The sequence below is a fragment of the Athene cunicularia genome, assembly GCF_003259725.1.
Source record: "Athene cunicularia isolate RWA chromosome 15 unlocalized genomic scaffold, athCun1 chr15_part1, whole genome shotgun sequence".
In the NCBI taxonomy this organism is placed as follows: domain Eukaryota; kingdom Metazoa; phylum Chordata; class Aves; order Strigiformes; family Strigidae; genus Athene; species Athene cunicularia.
The window spans coordinates 2,405,716-2,424,187 of record NW_020799121.1 but is presented as its reverse complement, the minus strand read 5'-3'; the positions used below and the strand labels follow the sequence as shown (position 1 = coordinate 2,424,187).

At 39.6% G+C, this 18,472-nt stretch overlaps 1 protein-coding gene across 1 annotated transcript in view; it reads right to left on the bottom strand.

Moving 5' to 3' along the window:
* Positions 1-4,252: 4,252 nt before the first annotated feature.
* MED13L (mediator complex subunit 13 like) overlaps positions 4,253-18,472 on the bottom strand; it is a 200,075-nt gene continuing 185,855 nt past the window's right edge. The window contains exons 26-31 of the mRNA XM_026859606.1: positions 17,406-17,564; positions 16,195-16,371; positions 13,789-13,943; positions 10,369-10,530; positions 8,177-8,289; positions 4,253-6,954 (exon numbers count right to left, since the gene is read on the bottom strand). Of these exons, the coding sequence (XP_026715407.1) occupies positions 6,822-6,954; positions 8,177-8,289; positions 10,369-10,530; positions 13,789-13,943; positions 16,195-16,371; positions 17,406-17,564 (899 nt within the window). The 3' untranslated portion in view covers positions 4,253-6,821. The remainder of the gene's footprint in view (positions 6,955-8,176; positions 8,290-10,368; positions 10,531-13,788; positions 13,944-16,194; positions 16,372-17,405; positions 17,565-18,472) is intronic.

Here is an 18,472-nt window from a genome sequence, read left to right as displayed (position 1 = left end):
TTCTGACAATCCAATTGTGCAGCAGTGTGTGTCATTGCAGCAGAAAGCCTTCTCCACACGCTCCAGGCTTTTGAACAGGGAAAGAAATACAAGGGCAATTACTTTTAACTCTAAAATGCTGCTTAACCCAGCAGCTAGCCGAGTTGCTCACAGAACCTTTCTTTTAGCACTTCTATGGGCCATTACCCTGCTGGGATTAACAGCCTCTTTCCCTGCCATACGCACCTTACCCCATCACCTGCTTCTCTTGTACTTGTCTTTTCCCCAGGCACTAATGAAATTACCACCAAAACTGATTACAAGTAGGGGTGGAGCACTTTGACCAATGAACCCACACCTGCTCGCGTGGTTGACCTTTAATGATCCAGCTCTGTAGATGTGTGGAGTTTAATTTGTTTTTGTTGTTTTTTTTTTTTTTTTAAAGCCCATTCTATGAGGAACCTGTAGTTTCATTTGCCATCAAAACGTGACCTCTGCTGGAAGACAGGGGACATGACTTTGACTTATTGATAACGGTAGACAACTCCGGCACAGAGAATATAATAGATGTGATTAATGTGACACATCACAGCTGTCACCCATTGCAGGAAATCACAGATAACTAAAAAATGGTTGGTTTAAAAAGACTCTTAAAGTATTCAGTCAAATGCAAAGTTTAAAAAAACCCTTTTGTGTGTGTGTGTGTGTGTGTGTGTGTGTGTTGGCAAGAAGAAAAACTCGAAGTAGCAGCACTGCATTTCAGAATGTAGTTTGTTCCTAGATATATACCAGTTTGACATTTCCTCAATGGCATAATATTTAAATAAAAACAAAGAGAGTGTCGGGCTGGTAGGACTTTTAAAAACATATGTCTAATTTACTGTGTAAGGAAAATAAATTCCATTTGTGAAGGACCTAGGCTTGCTATGGTTGCCATGTGGGCTGAATCAAGTTTTCTGCTGGCCTGTGTCTTTTAAAATGAACCATCTGGAGTGAGTATCACTGCCTGTGAAGTTAGATGAAGCTGATGTGTAGGTGACAAATACGTTGCAGGAGCAGGTATTTCTGAAATGAAACGTCTGTCGAACAGAAAAAGGTGCATGTGTGGTAGGATAGAAACCACGTTCCTGGGAGGTAAAGTAGAGGGGCAAGGTAGCAGAAGGTTGGTTAAGAACTGAAAGAAAGAGACACGGCTTTTGGGAGCAGAGAAGGAGTTACCAGCAGAGGCTGTGGTAGTGTCCTCAGACCCCTGCTGGAGTCTGGTAATGCCCTTGGCAAGTAAACCAGCCCCTGGGCCTTGTGGGCACTCTGCGGAGCAAGCCGAGGTAGTCAGTCAATTCTGGCAGGGGCTGCCCTCCATCCTTGTTGCAGGACCATGAAAGATATCCTTGGAGAAAGAGTTTGTAGTAAGTTCTGGCAATTACAGTATCTGTGCTGGTTTTCTGGAAGGAGCCTTCATACTAGTAAATTTTTTTGTTTGGTTTTGGTTCTTTCATGGTATCATAATTGTGAAAGGTTTTAATAAGTAGGCAAAAAGCCTAATGCTTATGCAGATAAATGAACATGTATTATATGTTTGTATGTTAATTATATATGCTTGTAGCATGGTTAGACTGCCAGTTGGCTGGCGGGCCCCAGGCTAGGACCGGAGCGGGAGCCGCCGTGTATGGAGCGGTCTCAGAACTTGATCCCGAGTGCTGCCGTGAGCAGCGTTATCGGTGGGGTGAGCCTCAGCCAGTGACAGCTGAGGGCAATCTCTGTTCAGAGTTGGCCTCTCACAGAAGGTGGTGTCATCATCTTTCAGGTTTTTCAAGAGTATTTGAGGTTTCATTAGGATAGTGCTGAGGTTTATATATCCCTGGAAAGCCTGCGGGACTGCTGCTTTGATACCTGGTAGAGGAACAGTCAGTTAAGCATAAACCAGGGTCTGCCCACATAAACATTTGTTTGAGTGTTAAGGTTCAGTTTCAAGATAGGGAAGAGGAAACAGCATAATTTTATAAATACTGCTTTGTTGTTAAAGACCAAAGACTTCCTGTTTTGGGATCTCAGGGCTGTTTCTATTTCCACTATAAATGGTGAGGGACCGACCATAAACCTAATGTTTACTTTCATGACTTCTGATGCTTTCTACATGTGCTTAAACTGTTTTCAGGTGGCCATGAGGTTTTGCCAAAAATAGAGATGGCACTTGGAAAAAGAAAAGTAGTTTCATGTCAGCCTAATCTTTAAAAACCTTTCCTTTATTGGTATTAAAGGGACCATCGCCACAGTACTGTAGCCATTTGTCATAAATATTACATTATTGTTACAAAACAACTTTAGTGTTTTCATTCAATTCTTCCTTACAGTCCTCATGGAACAGAATATTTAATTGGCAGGTTTTGTCTTTAAAGCCAATGAATTAGCCACAGAGTAATCTCCACTTAAAAAATACTGCTCTGCAGTAATTCCATCTACTTGCAGCACTCCCAATGGAAGGCTGAAGTGTAACTACTCTGTCAGAACCCGTGTACAAGTTAATTATACAATGTAACTTATTACAAATTCACCAATAGCGAAGTGAACTAAAAGATACATACTTGGAAGTTAAAAAACAAAAAATGGGAAACTCTAGGGACTATTTTTATATCTAAATTTGGGAATACGATGCACAAAAATTAAACTGGGCTAGAAATAACAAGTACTGAGGAAATCCCATTAAAACAGCCTTGAAATTGAGTGGCAATCCCTTGATACGGTCTGGAGCTGTGAGTGGGTGCAAGTGTGGGCTCCATTTCTTCTTGGAAAATGAGATCATTCAGTATCCTCGGCAAGTGAGCGAGCTACGAAGGTCGGTTCTAGAAGCATTTTGGGTCTGCAGAAACTCTCTCATCTCGTTCAGACAGTCCCCACTGCTGAAAACAGATGGTTCCCACCAGTGGCAGAGGCCAGCTACAGCTGATGGAGTGGTTACAGCTGGAAAGAAAGGAAGGGGCAGGTTGTAGTTTGTTCTTGTCAAAGAGTAAAGCAACGGATATGGTATTTAAAATATACTTAGGGAGGCGACAGATCTATCACTTCTTTAAGTACAGAAAATTATGTATTATCTGAAGATTCTGGTTTAAGTTTTTCCAGAATTTACAGGAGATGAATGCAAAATTGACCTCTGGTCTTGTTAAGGTGCGGCACTGCGAAAGGGCCTAGTGTCGAGTTGTTAATTGATCATTTTTTTGCACGTCTGTTTAGAAACAAACCTGCTAAATACAGAATGTCCCTGTTTGAAGGGACCTTCTGAAACCGAACAGCCCCACCAAACCCCAGGCCAACACAGGGGTAATTCAGGTTGCTCAAGGACGTGTCCAGCTGAGTCTTCTGCTCCTCCCGGGTGGGGGTTCTACAGCTTCTCTGAGCAACCCAAAGCAGCAGATCTGTCTTCGTATCCCTCTCAGCTGAGGCTGACGGCGCTTCCACTGCCCCACCTGTAACTGTGCTGCGGCGGGGAGGGGGCTGCAACTCCACCGACACCTCCTGGGGAAGACTCACCTGCTCCTACAGAGAGGCTTCGCTTGTAACCCGTGAAGCTCCTGCGCTGAGAGTTGCTCATGTGAAACCACTACTGCTCCCGTGGCACCAGATCATCCCAGGCTGCTTCCACCCAACCCCATCTGGCAGCATTTTAAATCCGTTCATCTGGGCACTTACATTAGTGGCACCAAATTTCCTCTCACAACAGACACGATTTTAAACAGAGTGACTGTCCTATTCTGCTCGGATTTAAATTTTAAAGAAAAGGACTGTAGCGGTGCGAACCTTTATACATTTCCATGAGCCTCGTTACTCTGACAGGGAGCTGACAAAGCCAGAGCTTTAAGGACATGCAGCATACTGAAAGGCAGGCAGGCCTGGGTTAACTCAGGGAAGGCAGCACTGTGTGTCACTAAAGTAAATAAACATTAAAGAGCCTTTAAATTAATTTCAATTCCATTCATATCACATGGAATCTATACCTTGTACTGCAAGTCCTCCTTCACTAGGAATGCTAAAACTTAAAGAGTTAAAGGAAATACTCATAAGAATAAAACTCCACCAACAGTTTCAGTAATTCAATAATTTATTCATCTAAAAAAGTGTGTAAAAGTATATAGCTCTCATCCACAAGGTATATATGAATGACATTTAAAATGGAGGTCTTTATTATTATTGTTTCTTTTTATCAAAGTCTTTTTTTAGTGTATTGTACCAGCGATATACTGTAGATTTAAAATGAACTTCACATTTTTTTTTTGTTTTCTTTCAAATTGTCGGCTATATATAAAAGAAGCTCACTGCAAAATGCTCAGAGAAAAAAAAAAAAACCAAAAAAAAAAAAACCAAAAAGAAATTCAGAACTCCCCAGAAATGTACAGCTTTTACATTTAAAAAAGGTTCTGAAATATACATACAAGCATGCTGGAGATTCCCCACCCCCTCCCTCTCCCTTTAGCTCAAACAACTGTAATAATAATTCTGATTTAGGCATGAATTTCCAAAGTTAGAAATAAAAAAAAAAAATAAAATAACTTTCTTCACTCTGTAGGAAAGCCAGGGCTTGTACATTTCAGATTAATTCAGTAAAAAACTCACAAGTAAAATAATGCATATTTAAGGGAAATATTATACAGAACTTTTCACACTGAAGTACATAAGATTTTTCTTTAAAATCTATTGCCATTCATTTATTTTGCACAAAAACGTATAAATATGTCACCAGCTTCTCTTAACTTAAAAAAATTAAATAAAAGACACCAGATGAAAACTACTCCTTGCTGCCCTTTTTTTATTTTTAATTTTTGCTTAGAACCAGGTTTCTGGGGAAGAAACGCCCCTAGATAAAAACGGCCCATTTAAAAAGAATAAACAAAATAATAATCCAAAGTTCAGATGAATCCTGGGAACAAATAACCCCCAAATGGTAAAAGATTACAAATGTCTACTTTACATTTTTTCCTCCCCAAGTTAAATTTTTTATACAAGTTTACAATCTTCATCTTTTTATGCTCTTCAAAAGGCCTTGAGAATTTTCTTTTCTGATTAAGAAAAAATAGTACTGCAATATTTTTAAAGTCAATTTTACACTGTACACATTAGATACAAATGGTTTGATATCAGATTTTTTTTTAACCTATACATTGCAAAGAGGATACCCACATGGGAGGTTTGGTGCAGAGAATGAAATAATCCATTTACAGGTTACTTCTCTGACTTCACCTTCTCATTACACAAGCAATTCTTTTTTTTTTTTTTTTATTTTATATAATTTGTTTTAAATGTTACATTATCTCAAGAAAAATACTTTTTAAAATCATAGAATTTCATTTTTTTTAACCAGAACATGAAAGTCTTTTGGAAGAACTTTAAAATTTGTGATTTTTTTTCTCCACAGATAGATAACTAGGTCACACAGCCTGATCAAAGTGCCCGACCCCTCACATAAGGCAGTCCATGCCTGCTGCACAGTGCAACAACAAACACTAGAAAATGGAGTTTAAATATAAACCCCTTGAAGCCTGGAATGAAGGAGTCATAAAAATACTTCAATTAGCCATTAACCTTTAAAATGGCAATCATTTTACTAAACAAAGTAACTTTTCCACCACAGTGGTATAACTTCAAGTACTAATTTAATGATATAATTTTTAAAAATTATTTCTTTGAAATAATATTCCTATAGTCAGAAAAAATACACCAGATTTGTAACTGATTTAGTGTAAACAAAAACCATATTTTTGGATATGTACATGGACGAGTCTGCCCAGAATTAAAGGGCAACTTGGGTTTCAGTAAATACTTTTCTAGCATCACTAAATTTACTGGAAATATATTTCAATCATAGCTCTACAATAGATTAATTTACCACTTTCCATTTGCCCTTACACTGGGCTTTAAAGTATTTTTCCTCCCTACCTCTCTCTCACTCTTCTTCCATTAGGTAGTGTTATCCTTCATTACACACTGGCCATTTCTTGCTTTAACCAGGCTAAATGCGGGTGGGAATTCCTTACAAGTGTATCCTTACCAGAACACGCTTCCCTTCCCAGCTTGGACTTTGATTGTTATTAGCTCCATTTTTGATTTCTAGGTCAGAAGAGTGAGAGGTATGTAGATAAATAACCCTAGAGTGGAACGGAGCTGGATTTTTAAGATATTCTACTGTTCCTGGTCCTTTATAATTTAATCCCTCCCCTTCCCAAACCTAAAAATAAATAAAGTATCTCCAGACCATTCATATCTACATGGACAGGTAACAAATGCATGCATTCATCCCAATCCACTCTGACAGGAACTCCAGGTAGACAGAAAACTCCAATATTTATATGAGACTACAACTGTGTGGGTTGGTTTGTTTGTTTTTTTTTTTTCTCCTGCAAAGTCCCAGTTTATGATGATCAAACAACAAAATAAGTTTTGGACAACCCAAACTGGTCACTACAAGGTGTTTTTACTTGCAGGGCTGAAACTGCTCTTGGTGGTTTGTCAGAGTTCCTAATGCAAAAAGGTACTGTAGTCTTCCTTAAAAAAATAAAATATTAAAAATAATAATCACACTGACCAGTAGTTACTGGGCCACCAAACTAACACTGGCTTGAGGTTACTCTGTGTTCACTGTTCTTGGATGTTCCCAGATTTTGGACTGAAGCTGCCAGAGATGTTAATGGGTAGTTTAGTTTTGAACACTGCAGAATTCACATGTGCTTTTGGAGGAATAGAAGCACAGCACAAGACTGGTCTGAAGAGAAGCAAAATTGTGATCTTTGCAGACTGTGGCACGTTTCTCAGGTTGAGGGGAGAATAAGCCAGAAGAACAAGTGCTTTTCTATCTATTAAAGTATATTCATGATGGCATTGTACAACTGAGTGAGCACCACGAAGTGGACAGGAAGGCAGGAGCTGCGATCCTGAGTGGCAGGGTTACACGTAAGCCAGGACAGTGCATTGTACTGCTCCAAAACGAACCTGCAGAGGAGAAATGCAGAGAGAAATGAAACTAGGGTTGTTTACTCCTTTCCTTTGGCCTTTTCTAGAAGATTTACTTAAAACTTGTCTCCGGTTTCTCCTGGAGATGCAATGTCCAGGGACTGCCTGGCTCTATGAATGCTGCTGGTGTTGGCAAAGTAGGAAAATCATGGAAGAGTAGGGGAGGGGAAGCACGAATTTTTAGTTTTAATGTGTGTGAACTTGGAGCAAGCTATTTGAATGTAGGCCCTCACCAGTACACAGCAGAGATTACAGAATCAGAGAGATCCAAATACCATGGTATTCAAGGCCTTGAGGCTTGAGCACCTCTAAGGCCAGAGGTTCCACAGCCTCTCTGCGCAACCTGTGCCAGTGTTTGATCACACTCTTGGTATGATCTTCTATCTGGTCAGAATTACTCGTGTTGTAAACTTGTGTCTGTTGTATCTCGTCCTTTCCCTGTGCAGTGCATCATCCTTTTACTCAAAAGAAAGACAGCAGTACTCCAGGGCAGCTGGGATAGCTCAGTCCTCTAAGAGGATGCAAATTCAGATCTTCCAGAATAACACATACATCACCAGTTTTGTTAGATTAGATTATTCTTCATGTTTCCTGCTGATACTCTCTGCTTGGTGAAATGTGCTCACTGGGGTGTTCCACCCTGAATGCTGTCTCACAGAACAGATCTGTTTTCAGCCCCCAACAGGTAGCATGTAGGCAAACAGTCCTCTAGTTATCTTCAACAATACCATACACAACCCCATATTAATTCAGGAGGAGTGTCTCCTTTATATCCCAATTCCTAAGATACTGGTATCAGGAGAGTATTTCTATCTCCTTCTATAAATCATTTTGGTTTGGGGAGTAAAAATAATTATTGACAGTCCTGAGTAGACCACCAGGTAAAGAGAACAATCTGTTCCGAGGTGTCCCCTTGGTGAGGCAAAGCTGGGTCTAAGTTTCCTTTAAACAGCTTTGTACAGTAAGTAGTATGGAAAATGGATGAAATAACCCTCAAAATCCTGCCCTTCGGAGGTGGAGGTAGCAGCTGTGGTAAGTTACCCACTGCTCTGACACACACAGGTAGGGCACAGTAGAGTTATAAGCTGCTCATAAAGCTAAGAAATAATTCTGCCAGGTTGAAAAGAAAAGGTCCCTCTGAAATTTCAGAGCTCAGTTCCCATAGCCTTAGGGAGGGGATGCAAAATCCAGAAGGCGTTACCTCAAAACATCTGATGTAGTTTTAGAGTCAAGGGGGTGAGGAACTCGCTGAGAATTTCTGGCAGGTAGAAGCTCATCTGTCTGCGCCACAGAGATATGGTGATGCAACGAGGCCTGTGCAAAGGAAAAAAGCACAAATTAACTCTTCATATAGCAAATACTTCTGAAGAGTCACAGTGAACAAATATACTCTGAATTGTCTCTGGAGAGGATGCAAAGGTGATAATTCTTTGCTGAACCCACCGTGACCATGTGTATTTCCAAGTTCTATAATGATCATGGTTTTGAATAAAATGACTTTCTGACTGGAATGAAGGATCTTTGCAAAAAGAATGCTGAATTCTGTTCTTAATGTTAGTCAGGGAAGAAGTGATGAGGGGAAACACTGGGGATGTGTCAGTGGTTCTTCTGGTATTTCAGTAACAAACCACCCTGAGTCTTCAAACTCCCCGGCAGTAGGAGCCCCGTCACAGGGCGGTGGGGTTCCACCCGCGCACTCAGTGCAGCCTCAGTCCTGCTCCCTGCTGCTTTCTCCATCGGCCTCACCCTCCTTCTGGAGCGAGGCTCCTGCATTAGTTTGGACAGGAGCAGGAAAGGGATTTCATATTGATCATGTGCTGGGGGTAGAGCAACCATGTAAGCCTTTCAAGTGGGTAGCCTAACACGCCACACTGCCTGCCGAGGCAAAACCTCTCATTTATACTCCTCCAATTATGGCACGCACATTAGAGGTGAAATACTTGAGCTCAAAAATACTTAATCCAAATCAGACAAAGATGACTTGAATCTGTATGCCTCACATGCCGTACAAGTTTCCTAATTGCAGCGCTGTGCAGCATCAAGGAGACAGCACCCCCTGCTCACTCAGTGGTGTACAAGTTACTGCATGAATTCAAGCCCTTGCTTTTATTAAAAACTGTCCAAACCAAAACGGTATGTTCCAAGTCAAATTAAACATTTAATACAGCCTAGATTTGAGAGAGCAATTGTGTTGGGCTGGGGGGTGGTGAGGTAGGGAAGGGTGGTGCCTCCTCTCTAGTACAGATCTGGTATAAGCTTACAGAAGGAATTCATAAAGTTGCCTGGAGCTCTGCTGACTTTGTTTTTACCGCTGGAACTGAAACACAGTCTTTGGATTACTCATTCACAAAAAAAAAGTGTAATTTTAAGTTTAGCATATAACTTCATCTCTAGCTCCAATAACACGGTGGTTTATTTTTCATATTATTTCAAGATCTCCATTCTGCTGGTTTAAAGAAGAGCACATACTTGAGGAATATCTATCCATGGAAAGAGCGGAGCATAAGGAATAAAGTTTGGTATGTTTATAAAGTTTTCTGATGGAGGTGCTATAGCAAATATAGAGCATGCCACGCTGACTGCAAGTCACTGTTAGTATCACTCCTAAAATTGCTTATTTTGCATGAGGAAAGAATTGAGAAATACTGAACACCTTTACACTGATAACTGCCTGATAGACATGGATGTGAGAATTTAAGAGACTTGCAAAAATGTTTAGTATTTGTTAGTAAGTGGCACTATCTTCATTATTCTATATATTGTCTGCTCCAATAGTTATGTGATGCTATTCAAGGCAGATTGTTCATCTTTCCGTGGTCACTAGTTTACATTTTTCTGATTTGTTTAGATAAGAAGCCACATGACACTCCACAGGGATCAGTGAATCTCTACTAGCTGAACCAGTTGTGACGTATACGTCTCACAAGCACTTGTGATCCTGGAATGGAAGATACCAGGTTCACTGTGACACTACAGACTCCACTGTGCAGCTTTCACAACTAGGGAAACAGAAATGGGTAGTAAATGCTCTACCTGGAGGTACTACTCTCCTTTCTAACTTCTAATCTATCTGTTACAGTGGCATAGAAGGTATGTCCCTCCTGTCTTAGGCTGACTGAAAATGAAAACCAGGACAGTTCCACAAGCATACAGCTTTGGCGATTCTCTATTTAGAAGCTGCCAAATTATTCTGTTTTCAGGTAAGGGCTTTAGCAAAAGAGAATGAAGTTTTAATAGCCAGCTATCTTAAGTAAATTTAAACCTGAAATTGCATTTCCATTTCCAGTACTGTCACAGTTGTGGTAAACATGCAAAGGCAACATATTCAAAGAAAATTCATGGGTTATAAATAGCATTCTTCTCCTTCCCCTGTGAAAGGATACCAAGACAGACCTTCAGGAAGAGGGGACACTGGTTTTGCGCCTGAGGACAGGATGACCAGAACCACTGCGGGAGATTCTCGGCTTTGGCAGTTGATACGAAGTATCCAAGAGCAAGAGGTTGCTGCTTCAGTTCTTCGGGGGCTTCTCGGGAAAGGAGACGTTCCCCTTCCCTCTGAAAGAAGAGTTGAACAGGCAGGTTTGTTGGTTTATGTCATTACATCCTGCTCCAATAACATTAATTTTGTTTACTAATTGCTCAGTATTTGATCCAGTTCTGTCTTGTCACTAATGAGCTATCCTTTAGTCATGAGTTTTAGTCAAAGCTCTCTAATCCCTTCCTTTTAACCCCACAGCTGGCTTCTCCAGAGGCTTAAGTTCCAGAACCACTTCAGATTCCCTGACAGCAATGTTAGCCTCCTAAACTGAACTGAGTTCATGTGGAATTTGATGCTACAGTAACTCAGAGGTACTGGGCTGTGGCTGTGAACCTCAACAGCTTCTTGGGTGCATGCAGAGAGAAGACCAGTGTTGAGTCTAAGTTCATGAAGCCTCATTGGCTTTTCCTAAACATATCAAAGACAGCAGCTTACACTGCAGATCCCCCTGACTTCAGCTAGTGGAAGGATGGGTTACACACTCAAATATGGAAGAACAGAGAGTGTCTGCCTCTTTATGAGTTTGGCTGTGTTTGCTTTTTCAGCTAGTTACATTGATAGCTTAGGAAAAAAATGCTACACTTGCTATTCCTTGCTATGGACACTTGGACAGAAGATGCTATGCTTTGTTTATATTTGTGCTACCAAGGGGGGGGGAAGCATGAGGGAAAGGAAGTGGCTGTCCTCCTTTTCAATTTCTATCACTTCTTCATTTATTTATATACTGTATTTTGCAGTATTAGTTACTCATATTCTTATGTATGGACCAGAGTTATTTGGAGAGGAGAGTGTTAAACAAACAATGAGAAACTGGCTGTAAAACTAATTTCATCGGACTCTGAGTCACTGCCTGTCAGTGTGTATGTTTGTGATTTTATTTCTGTAGAGTAAAACCTAGATGACCCTTCCATTCCCAGGGCTGTTGGATAGGAACACTTGGTGTGAGCTTGCTTCGCTTGTGTGTGTGTATATACACATCCTTACCTTCATGAACACCACCACCAAACCTGCAAGGGTCTCCTTAGGTATCAGAGAGGGTGACTGCCATTCCCTTCTAGAGTACATGCCTACTTCAAATGTGTTTGCTTTTCTCAGAAGACCTTTTATTATTTTGCTTTCAATTTTATTTCATAGAGGAAAAACCCAAAAGATGCCTGCAAGTATTTAAGCTTCTAACTTATCCCAGAAGAACTGGGATAGCAGTGGATTTAATCCATAAATGTATTTTAAATCTGTAGGTTAAAAAAACCAACCCTGCACAAAAACCAGCGTAATTCACAAAGCCTTCACCACTAGTCCTTCAAGCAGGTCTTTCTCCAACAGTAATATCTTCATCGGGAATCAAAGAAAGTTAAACAGTCCATAAAGCTTGGAGAAGGCTGCAGCTCACCTGGACCTGGCTTTGGGTGCTCAGAAAGCCCAACAGCAAACCTTGGAACTGGCTGCTGGGCAATCAGGACTTACACAGCTAAACTGCAGCAATCAATTATGGGTTACATGGACGAAGGCTTGACCTTCCCCGACCCACAAGGTAATGATCACACGCTGTTGCTTTTTTAAAACCAAAAATTACACATCAATTACTAGGCCCTTGTTAATGGTTAAACTGAATTACTACGACAGGTTCATCTAGAAATGGCCTGGCCAGGTCTCTAAGCTCTCTGGTCATTAACCTTTTGGTGCTGTTCTTAAGCCACCTGGATGGGGTTCCACTGAGAGTGAGTTTTGTAAATGCATTTCTAAAAGTGAAAGAACAGAGATTGTTGAACAAACAAAGTAAGAGAGAGAAATTGTAACAAGTGATGAGTTGTGATTTATGGCTGGAGGGGTTAGCAACAGAAGTTAAAACTTTAAATTTGCCCACATACCAGTTTGAAATAACCAAGTGATGGTAATGTGCAGTTATTTACCCTTTAAAAGTGGGTTGGAGTATTAACATAAGGTAAGGTGGCTGTGTACTGAGACCACAAAATACAGCACTGGCATTTTTGTGGCTGATGCAGAAGTAAGTTTTTTACTCACACACTGTACTAAGCTGACCATTGAAGCATTTTGGCAGAGAATGCCAGGAAAGTACAGGCAGGACTTTTTCTTTCCAGGTGGTGAAATTAACACCTTTTAGGTAGTCACATTCAGGCAGTGAGAATTCTTTTCTTAAGATATCTTACTTACATTTAGAAAAATGCAGTGCTTTGTTACAGAGGCTGAATGAGTAGCATCATTCACAGGCAAATAGCTGTACATATAACTCCTTTAAGTATGTATTCTGTACTTCCTTTCATACCAGATTTATAGGTCTCTTGAGACTGTCTAAAGCACCAGTGATAGTTGCAGATCCAGATCCAGTAACTTAAATTATTACAGATCACTAAACCAGAAATTTTAAATCCATAGGGTTATCTGTTTCTTGTATAAAAGTTAACCTCCTTCTTTAATAAAATACTGTATTATTTAGTAAAGAAATAACATGCTACTGCTTTAAATGTACTATTTCTAGAAAACTTTCACAGGAAATCATGAAGCGTCAAACTTCAACATACTTGTGATGAAAACCATTTTAAGAGCCAGGTAAGTCTCTTACACAATTAAATGTGTAAGTAAAAGACTTCCATCAAACATGATCCAAATTATGCTAAAGCTGATTCAAAAAAACCCTCGAATTACCAAAAATAATTTGCATTCTAAGTAATCATTGGTGTTGGAACGAACTTTATAAAAGCCACTTCAAACAAAAATAACTTACAAACACTATGTGCTCTGGGCTAATTTTTACTAAGAAAACAACATTTGCATAAACATCCAGCACCTGCGGAGTTTCTATGGGTAGGTGTTTATTATTATTAAGAGAATTATCTCCCTTCTTGCCTCCCCTAGAAATTCATGTGAACAGAACTGTCGTATCTTCCTGTCTCTCAATGACTTGTCACTTTGTGCCAGGGACATTCCGTGTGATTTTCCAGAAAAAAAATGGATGACTACAGATTAAATTTATACAGGGTCATTAGACACAGCTCTGCCACACAAAAATAAAGCTTCTCTCTTCCTCTCAGTTATCTTGTACACTAACAATTCACTCTAGAGACGTAAATAGTCAAGGCAGAGGCACCTTCTACAACAGGATTTAACCAGCACCTTCAATTTTAACGTTAAATTCTGCTTGCTGTTGACCTTATTACACTTGAGAATCTACAGGGGAAAGGATTTTATTTAAGGATTTGGGTCTTTTTTTGTGTTTTATTTTAAGTAGCATAAGCCCTGAAGTGCTACAGTCTTACCCTACTATGCTGAGAGTGAGGTCCCACTCCAATGCCAGATGGCGATCCAGGGGAAGGAACTGGGGAGGAATTTGGTGAAGAGTGAAGATTCCCTGTTATTAAAATTCTAATGTCATTGTCCATGTCATCGGGGAACGGGAGGTCAAACATGTCATCTGAAAAGGAAACGGAAGAAAAATTATTTCCAATGTGCTGTACTCATTTTTGTCAAGAAAGTTTTGCAATTTATTACCATTCCCTTTAATTTATGATCATTCCTTTTTGTTCTACATACTCTTGAGACAGATGAAAGCAGAGATAAACACTTTGCTGTTTAATCCTTATTGATACCTTTGACTGCATCCGCACAGACTTGGAAAGTGGGCAGACATTTATTAAAATAATGAATTTTAACAATGGTCATAAGAGTGAACAAAAATTCTGTCATACCAGCCTAATAAAAATTGAAACTGAATTTTGTAACAGAAAAAATGACACCTCTCTGCAGTTAGTGACAGAAATGCATTACCAAAATATTTGAAATACATTAAAACCTCCCATGTATGTTACTCTCAGTAGGTGCTGCTCTTCAGGCTTCTAGTGCTACACACCAGCGCTTTGGCACACTTGCTCAAAATATTCTGGGAGCAGCCCTGGCAGCTTCAAGGAAATTGCTCACAGAATCAGCATGGGCAGCAAGGCCTGCGCCACACTCGCAGGCAAGGTACCTTCGTGATTATTTCAAATACTGCACCAGGATTTCCTACAACACAGCTTTTAATATTTTACTTCCATCTCAGAAATTAAATACGGTAGTATTATCATAACTTGCTATTTTAATTTGGTTTATGTTAATATGTGGTAAGGCTGTAAAGATACAGTGAAAATGTGTGTGCATTCTGTGAGAAGTACATTCCATTATTCAGTCATTTGCAACACAGGTTATGATACCATGAGTGGTTTACATGGTGGAAAGCGAAGACATTATAAACACAGAGCAAAAAATTCCCAGCATCACAATACTGTTTATAGGGTTTTTTTCATTACCCAGATTTCTCAGCAAGCAAAGACATTTAAATAGTATAATGATATTTAAAGTACATCTGAGGGCACAGAAAGGGACAGTGGGAGCTGTCTGAATTAACTGGATTAATTAGAATTGCAGCCAATTTATACTAAAACGCATGGAGCCCTAGATAAGTCATGCATTTTTACATGTTATAATAAATAATTTTTTATAATTTTTATAATACATTATAAATAAATACAAGGACATGGAAAAGGATGTGTGTGTCTTGAGCTAATTTCATCTGAAGTCCTAGTGTTAAAATAGGCAGGTACTTGTTTTTCTTCATCTTCTGAAGAGAAACACTGGGTTGCAAGAGCAATGAATTAACTTAAGTTTATTAACTTCTGTCCTACAACCTCAGTAAAAAAACAGAACTCATGTCATGCTCTGCTTAGCCTCCAAAGCATAAATGAGACGGCTAATAGCATAGGAAGCAGTTTAATCATTAAGTAGAACAGAGTTAAGAAAATTAAATTTAACACCATTTTGGAAAACGCCAGTTCTTGTACCTGATTCTAATTAGCATCTGAAGCACTAAAGGGCAGGTTAATGCAGGTTAAATATTTGTCAGCACAGCATTCAGTCAGGATTCTGGGGCCTTGAAAGGACAGCTGCTTAAGTATTAAGAGGGGTAACTTCCCTTCTGTGAGGCCCACTGAAATTCCAGGAGGAACAGATCAAAGGAGACTCTTTCCTTAAAAATAGTGTGCCTTTCTTCCTCTCTACACTGTAGCTTCCCTCTTCATAAAACACTTCTATTATAAATGTTTGTAGTTACTCATGATTTAAATTATTTTACGATCATTTTTAAGGATTTATGACAAAATAGTTAGGAAAATACTTATATGATATAAAGTATTAACCAGAGTCTTGCTGACACAAACTACAGGGTTAAAAATGCTTGATAAAGCACACTGCTAACATTAAGAATTCTTGGGTTGCTCTATTTTGCCTACTTTACGGGGAGATTAAAATTATAAAACAAGCACCTCCTTCCTCACAAGCTTTGTACACAACAGGGCATGAAGTGAACCACTACTGACCAAGTCCCAACAACAAGAGAAAGCATCTTACAGTCTGTGCCATGTGGCATATTGTCTGGTCCATATCACTTTTGGAATAAATCAGTATGATTATCTGAAACAGACTTCAGGAAAAGACCATGGTATATTATCCTGTAACTATGAAGTACAGTGTTTTTCCCTTTAAATTAAATTAGATTGGCATGGGGTCCGTGGGAGAACACTGGTCCACTCAGGTTTTTTACTGACAACTGGTACAGCGCTGCTGATGTTCTGAACAGGGGACTGAGCACTGGCAAGTATTTCACCTCTTACACCAGACATGTGCTTACTTACCATTAGTAGGGCTGAATCCATCCTCGTTGGGGTAATTTGCTGGTGCTACCTGGATAGTAGCAGAGGTTGGGAAAACCAGGATGTGTGTACAGGAGGCATCCTGAGGGGTATTGAGCTGCGATGACTGCAGATTCAGCGCAGTACTCCGGCCAAACACTGACCCCATAGTGACAGCATCTTCCAGAAGAGAAGCAATGGCAGAGACATTAATTTGAGTCATCTCCAAAATACATGTTCTGTGTTCAATTAAATTTCTGTTCATCTGATCTGGGTTTGCAAGCTAATACCTGTGTTTAAAGGTTCTTATCTTAAAAAGAATAAATAACTAGAAGAGCTTGAAATTAAGATCGCAAGTTGTATAGATAATGCTTAACCATGTGAATTCCCATACAATGCTCCACCTTTCCTTTCATTCTGCTACCCCTTAATCAAAGATTTACTTGATAAATGAGCAAGTTAAATTTATTCTTGACACATACATCTGTATAATTATGAAATATACCCCACTTTGGTTGACATGAAAAAAGTGTAAATTGCCATCTATTTTCTCATGTTACAAATTCTCCGCTTTGAAAATTATTCAACTTGGAGAGTAATTTTCAAGCTTGTTTAATTCTGTTCCATGTAGTAATCTTTTATTTCTAGACTTAAAAAACCTGAGTAGGTTGCAAGGATATGTCACCACATACATTAAAAAGTACCTGTTTCTGTAATACAACAAGTAAGTAAAGGGAACCTCAAAATTAAATTTTATTTCAATTGAACTCCATGGACTGCTTATAATAGAGCTCTCTAAATAACTTAACCATATGAAAAGGCAAGCAGGTTTATCTTTACTCCTATTTACACACACTCCTACTCTTTCACACCGTCGCCTCTTCGAGTGTCTGCACTCCTCCTTGCATGAGGGCGTCTACATCACATTTCAGCTGATGAGAACTGCCCTACCTGAAAACATGACCTCCCCAAGGAAAAGTCATCCGTTTGGCAGTGGCCTGCAGTAATCCTTCTCCCTAGGAGCCTACTCTCCCAGCATAGCATCTCTTCCTGGTACTTTGGGGAGTTCTGTTGGCTTAACCTATTTTCCACCACATTTAGCCATGCTAGTCAAGGTCTTCTTGTTGGACTCGAAAATCTCCCAAAATTAATGTGCTGGTGTGATACGTATGCTAAAAGTTTCACTGGCATTTAAGCAGTTGGGTAAAATTTACCTGGCATCACAACAAATGACCCCTGTGGCTCCATGGCAACTAAGCAGGCACTGAGGATAGACGGAGAGTCTGCTGACGAGATGCCACACATGCGGCACACCTCCTTTAGCTGTTTGCTGATTGTCTGCAGGGAACATTCCCCAAGGAGGATACTCCAGTCTGAAAGGAATAAACATGACAGAACAGAAGAGTTCTGAAATAGCCAGCACTTGCTTGAAAACAGCAAAATACTAGGAACACTTGGCATTTCTTTAACACTCCTATCCGGGACTGCCTCCCCGTGTAAAGGTGGTGTATGGTGCTGTGAGCTTGGTATTCCAGCAGTTACTGCAGAGTATTTTATTCTGTGGTAGTTGCAGTTTTTCCCATGAGCTAACTGCATTACTTGGACAGATCACTGAAGATGATGTATGAAAGAATGAGTCTTTCATTCCACCTGTAAAGTAGAGAAGGTACTTCTCTGATGTGAAGCAGGGCAACATATAAGGATCCTTTTATAAGATTTTTAAAAATGCTTTTTTAGTTACATACAGATCTTTTCCTAAAATGTACTGATTCTTTTTTCAGAAAGGACATCTGTTTTCATCTAACATGCTGTACAATTTGAATACTTGAAACATAAGCAGAGATATGAATTCACACACTCAATATCCAAGAAATTTTGTTAAACTTTGTTATGAGTTGATATATGTTTAAGAAACTACATTTAGTCATTTAAATGACATTATGTGGAAGGGAGGGAGGGAGTTGTTGATTACATTCTTAATCTGTTTTTCCTGTCTTCGTTCCATTTAACTCCCATGTGTGTGATGGATACCAAATTCCCCTGCCAGGGCAGGCAACAGCTCTTCTTCCCTGCATGTACTATATGGGAGAAGGTATTTAATTAGTGCTTCCCCCCCAAGTATTTCTTTGTGCTTTCAGACTGAATTGTTATTTATTGTGCACTGTTTTTAACTTTTCTTCCAATTTCTTGAAATACAGAATCTCTTATAATAAGCTAATCAGAGGAATTCATGTCTCCTTCAGTTGTTAATGTAAAAGGACAAACACTCATGAAATATCTT